Source organism: Erithacus rubecula, assembly GCF_903797595.1.
Source record: "Erithacus rubecula genome assembly, chromosome: 3".
Taxonomy (NCBI): domain Eukaryota; kingdom Metazoa; phylum Chordata; class Aves; order Passeriformes; family Muscicapidae; genus Erithacus; species Erithacus rubecula.
Window position 1 is genome coordinate 147,929,050 of NC_136689.1, and position 4,875 is coordinate 147,933,924.

General features: G+C 42.4%; 1 protein-coding gene across 1 annotated transcript in view; it reads right to left on the reverse strand.

Moving 5' to 3' along the window:
* The window catches only part of NSMCE2 (NSE2 (MMS21) homolog, SMC5-SMC6 complex SUMO ligase), a 125,345-nt gene extending 120,473 nt beyond the window's left edge, over positions 1-4,872 (reverse strand). The window contains exons 1-2 of the mRNA XM_079302982.1: positions 4,666-4,872; positions 1,072-1,219 (exon numbers count right to left, since the gene is read on the reverse strand). Of these exons, the coding sequence (XP_079159108.1) occupies positions 1,072-1,219; positions 4,666-4,869 (352 nt within the window). The 5' untranslated portion in view covers positions 4,870-4,872. The remainder of the gene's footprint in view (positions 1-1,071; positions 1,220-4,665) is intronic.
* Between the last annotated feature and the right edge of the window lie 3 nt (positions 4,873-4,875).

The following is a 4,875-nucleotide window of genomic DNA, read 5'->3' on the forward strand; positions in this document are numbered from 1 at the left end:
ATGAAAGAATTCAATACATTCAATGTATTTCCATTCATTGTTTATGACAAAGAAGGAGAGAAGGTGACTGCTAAAGCAAAGGGGAAATGGAACTGATTACACAAGTTTTACATCAAAGGGAATCCCCAGGTGACTCTTCAGAAAAGCTTTCCATCTCCTCTTCCTGATAGAAATGACATGTCAATTGTCTCTGACAGCAGTATGGATAAAAAGGTCAAAAGAGAGAGAACTATCACACTAGACAACAACAAAAATATTAATCTTGATTGTACATAATCCTTGGCTTAGTTGAGTGAAAGATTTATTATGAACAGCAGAGCTTTTCTTTCAGAAGATTCTTGTTCTCCACTCTCCACTCTTTATTAAAACTATCAGGGGTTTGGAGCTTTAAAGTTCTTATTTTTCCCTAGTGACAACATTAAGACAGATCTAAGATAAGGAAATGGGTCAGCTAATGTTTGTCTTTGAAAAGTAGCTTTGCAGTGCTCCTTTTATTGTGAAATAGCAATTACAAGAGATTAATTAGATAAATTTTTAGAGATTTAAAGTACCCCACTTAGCAAATGTCTGAACTGAAGCACCCTAAAAAAGACCTGATTTTCAGGAGAGATAGCATTTTAAAAAACTGCATCCCCAAGCAGGTGTCTCAACCTTCATATTCAAAATCTTTAGCATTATTTCAATATATTTTACCCTGAAAGTCAAATAAAAAACACACAAATAAGAAGTATGAGAATGAAAGCTCATTTTATTCACCCATTTAAGAAGCCTCCTCCATCTCATTCAACAATGTTAAAGTTTCTACAAAGCTGTAGGATAACAATCATTGGAACACAATTAGTCTTGGGTGTCACAAAAGCCGAGACAATTTTTTCCAGGTATTTACATTTTCACTGAATTTATCATTTAAATGAAATCTTTCATTTAAGTGAAATTATTATAATGAAAACACACTGGCTAAGCCAGAAGAGCCATAATAAAGATTGATATTAACAGTAACTAAGTCAAAATACATAGGTCTGGGACTCATCTGTCAGATTCAGGACACAATACAAGAGAAAATATACTTACTGAAACTTTCCACAAGGTCAAGGGCAACATGAGTAGCAACATCCATTCCAGAGTTGATGAAGGACTGGCAGTTTTTCAAAGAAGAAAGAGCAGAATCAATTGCCTCGAATGAGATTCTTGGACCACCCGACATCTTGAAATTGTTACTCTAGAAATAACAGGGAGAACATATTAAAAGCAGTTTGCACACAAAGAATTTAGGAGAGAAAACATAAGTTCTAGTAGATAGCTAAACATAAAGTAGTGTCAACAAAACCACAGAAGCATTAGGGAGCAGGGATGAAAAGTTAGCTCCCAAGATGTCAGTAATTTCAGTGAAGTGCAATTCATCACAGGTTTTCAATTCATCTCCTATTCAGTATTAAGATAAACTACACCACTAAAAGCAACTGGCAGTTTTCCTCTGCTCATATCTACCTCTACACCACAGAGAAGTTTAAACTCCACAATTATGTCTGCTTGAAAACTACTGCTCTATTTCAGATCCAAAAGAAGATCCAAACAAGCACACATGCCCGAAAACTAGTCTGGGTTATCTATGCATATGATCAATTAGGCTAGGAAGAAATATTTCCCACATTCAATTTAGTTTCACCAGCAGTTGGCCCTTGGAAAAAATAATTTAACAAACTCTACTAAGAATGTACTTAAGAGTAAAACATCTAGCATCAGTTTCAAATAAAAGCCCACCTAAAAATGCTGCCTACTTCTGCCAAAGGTGCTACAAACTTTTGGTACCCATGTTCCATTACCACAAAATAGTCACACAGGTACCACTGCTTGTCTTCCTTACTGCCCTCTGGCTTTTCAACACACACCCACAGCCTCCATCCTGGTGGAGATTAGCTGCTCTGTTGTTAGTAGAACCTTCGAGGCGCTTTTGCTTATGCTGTGCCTATCCACACTCATATCCATTGGTTTTCTCTCAAAAATCCTCAATTTCTGCTCTTTCTTCTTCATGCTTTGCCATAACCCACTCAGACATCATGCAGCTACTGTGAGAAACATGAACATGGTGTGCAGAATTTTATACTTCAAGTTGCAGATTAGAAAAATTCTGTTTCAGCTGTAGATACACCAAAAGAATAGAAAAATAGACACAGAAAAGCAGAACTCTTAGACAGAAATACTGCATTAGTCCACGTAAAGAATAACTGGTATGAGATGCCACTGGGGGAGATACAGAGCAGAATCCACAAACCAAGAATATACCAGAAGGGGAAGAGTTTTTCTATCAATAACAGCCTTTAACAAGCTATAATCCAACAGCAATCTGGAAAACATTTTAGAAAGTACAATGCTTTTCCCAAGCATTTGTATACCTAAAGTTGTCTCTGTCTACTGCTTTCCCTGAGACTCCAGAACAACATTTTGTACCCCCCCCAACCTGAACAACATTGCCACATTCCTCACAAGTACCACACAGACTATGAGACCTGAATACCTGCTGTCTCCTAATGTTTATTTCCTATCATTTTCCCTTTTTTCCATCTATAAAATGTGCTTGGCTAGTCAATACTATCTTTCAGTACACCATCTTTAGGTGATGTACTTCCAGCAACATTTTAACAGTTCAACCTCACCACAAATTGAAGTTAATTACATGCAAATTTGTCTTCCTCTCTGTCCCCTTCTAAAGGTGCATCTCTCCACAGATGCAGCAGGCTTCAACTACAGCTCTTGTTATGTCAGCTCTCCCTGACAGAAGACTGTGACTGCTATCGCTAGAGATCTTTAGAGGCTGTCAAACTGACAGCAGAAGACAAGGGAAAAGTTCCTTATAAAACTCTCTGAAAGTAAAGAAAAAGGATGCTCTTGAAGATTTAATAACAAATTCCTTCAGCTAGTATATTATTTCACTTTTTTTTAAGGTACTTGTTTGGAATCTTAGTAAGACTATATAGAACCTCCAAATGTACACTATTTAATAGTCACATAAAATCATGTCAGCAGCTTCATCTTTCTGAGCTCATTTTGTGTATCAAAGTTAACAAAGAGAGCCTAATTCCCCTCTTGAACTTGGTAAATCTCATTGAGGGAGCCTGCTGTTCTTTTGGAAATTTCTAAGATACACACTGTGAAAGCAGGAATCTGAAAAAAAAAAAAAACCCAAACAAAATACAACAGTGAAAAGTTACAAAGGCTCCTTCATTCTCATGAGCAAACTACTCAGGAACAGAGTTACTGGTTATGACATTAAATCCTATACATTGCAGTGGTAGGTTAATCTCAATCTGTCTTCTGGAAAGCAATTTTTTCAAATGAGTTTTCATTTTTTTGTTTTTTAATAAAAGATTATTTTTCTTTGAAAGTGGTTACAATTCTGTAATGCCCCAGCCTTCTTGACAGGTTCAGGGGAAGGTACAGTGGGATATACCCTGGGCAGTGCAAGGAAAAAACAACTGAATCATCAGGAGACTCAGTAACAAACTTGCAAACTTTAGAATGTTCAAGTAGAATATAGTACATGACAAATTTTAAAACATCCGGACAAAATAAGGCAAATTTAACTCAGCTTTAAACTTTAACTTCTCCAGACACAAGAAGTCACTGGTATTTCTCAGTCCCGCTTACAACATATTTTGAGTAGAACGTGTAAGAACATGAGAGAAAGAAAATGGAGAGAGAAGAGTAGGTGGTCACCACCCCGGGATCCAGTATTGTCTCAGCAGCTTCTAAACCCCAGGCAGTGGAGCATGTTTGACACACAGGTTGCTTTTCTTTTATCTTCTATGCTCTGCCACTTCAGGGCTTTCAGGCCCTGTTCCCCCACCAATTCCCAGCTGGCTGTTTTGAGGCAGTTCCTCAGGTCTCCTACAGATCCCAAGGCAAGGTTTCACTCTTGAACTTCCTAAGTGAATTCTTCTACTTCAGCTTGGAGCTGTCCATTCTACCTTCCAAAGGAGGGGCACATTCCTTGCTGGAATTGGTTTCACTGCAGTGTTTGTAACACACTCTTTTCTGCCAGGAAGGTCTCCAATGGGTGCATCATTAACAACCCCCAGCCCCCTCACTTCTGGAAACACAACCAGCAAACACCGAGCTGAAAGGGAGATTATCGAGGGCATGTTTTTTCTTTCAACAAGTGACCACATGGCCCAGACAGAATAAAGAACCGAGAAACCTAGTTTCTATTCTGTTCTCCATTTTCAGTATTTGAGGAATTGACCTGAACTTTTATGATAAGCTTCTATGACTTTCTGTGCTTCAGTATCTCAGACTATGAAGCAGAGGTAACAAAAAAGCATTATTTGCTTCTGACAGTAGCTGTACAGGTGTCAGGGTGAGTGTCCAGCACCAGGCTGCCGCAGGGACACCGACCTTCCCCGTACGGCCGAGGGGAGCAGGGCCCGCCGAGCAGGAAGCTCCGCGCCCCAGGAGCGCTCGCAGGCCCTCTCGCCGCCTCCCGGGGCAGGGCAGGGCCGGGCAGGGCCGGGCAGGGCCGGGCAGGGCAGGGCCGGGCACCCCGCACGGAGGGACACGGCCCGCACCTGTCCCGCCGCCGCTCCGCGCCCCGGCCGGGAGCGCTGCCCTCGGCCGCGGAGGGGCCGGGGCCGGCGGGGACAGCCACCCGGGCCAGCGGCCGCTGCTCACCTGGTCCCCACAGCTCGAGAGCGCGGCTGTCCCGGCGCCGGCCCCACGCCGCTCTCCCGGCGCCACAGGCAGGCGGGCGGGAGCGCCGGGCACCGGGGCGGGCGGAATCGCCTCATCAGCCGGCGCCGTCATGTGATGGGAGGGCTCGGCCGCGTCGCAGAGAGCGCCGCCGCCTCCCTTCCATCCTTCCCAGCCTCCGTCCATCCTCCT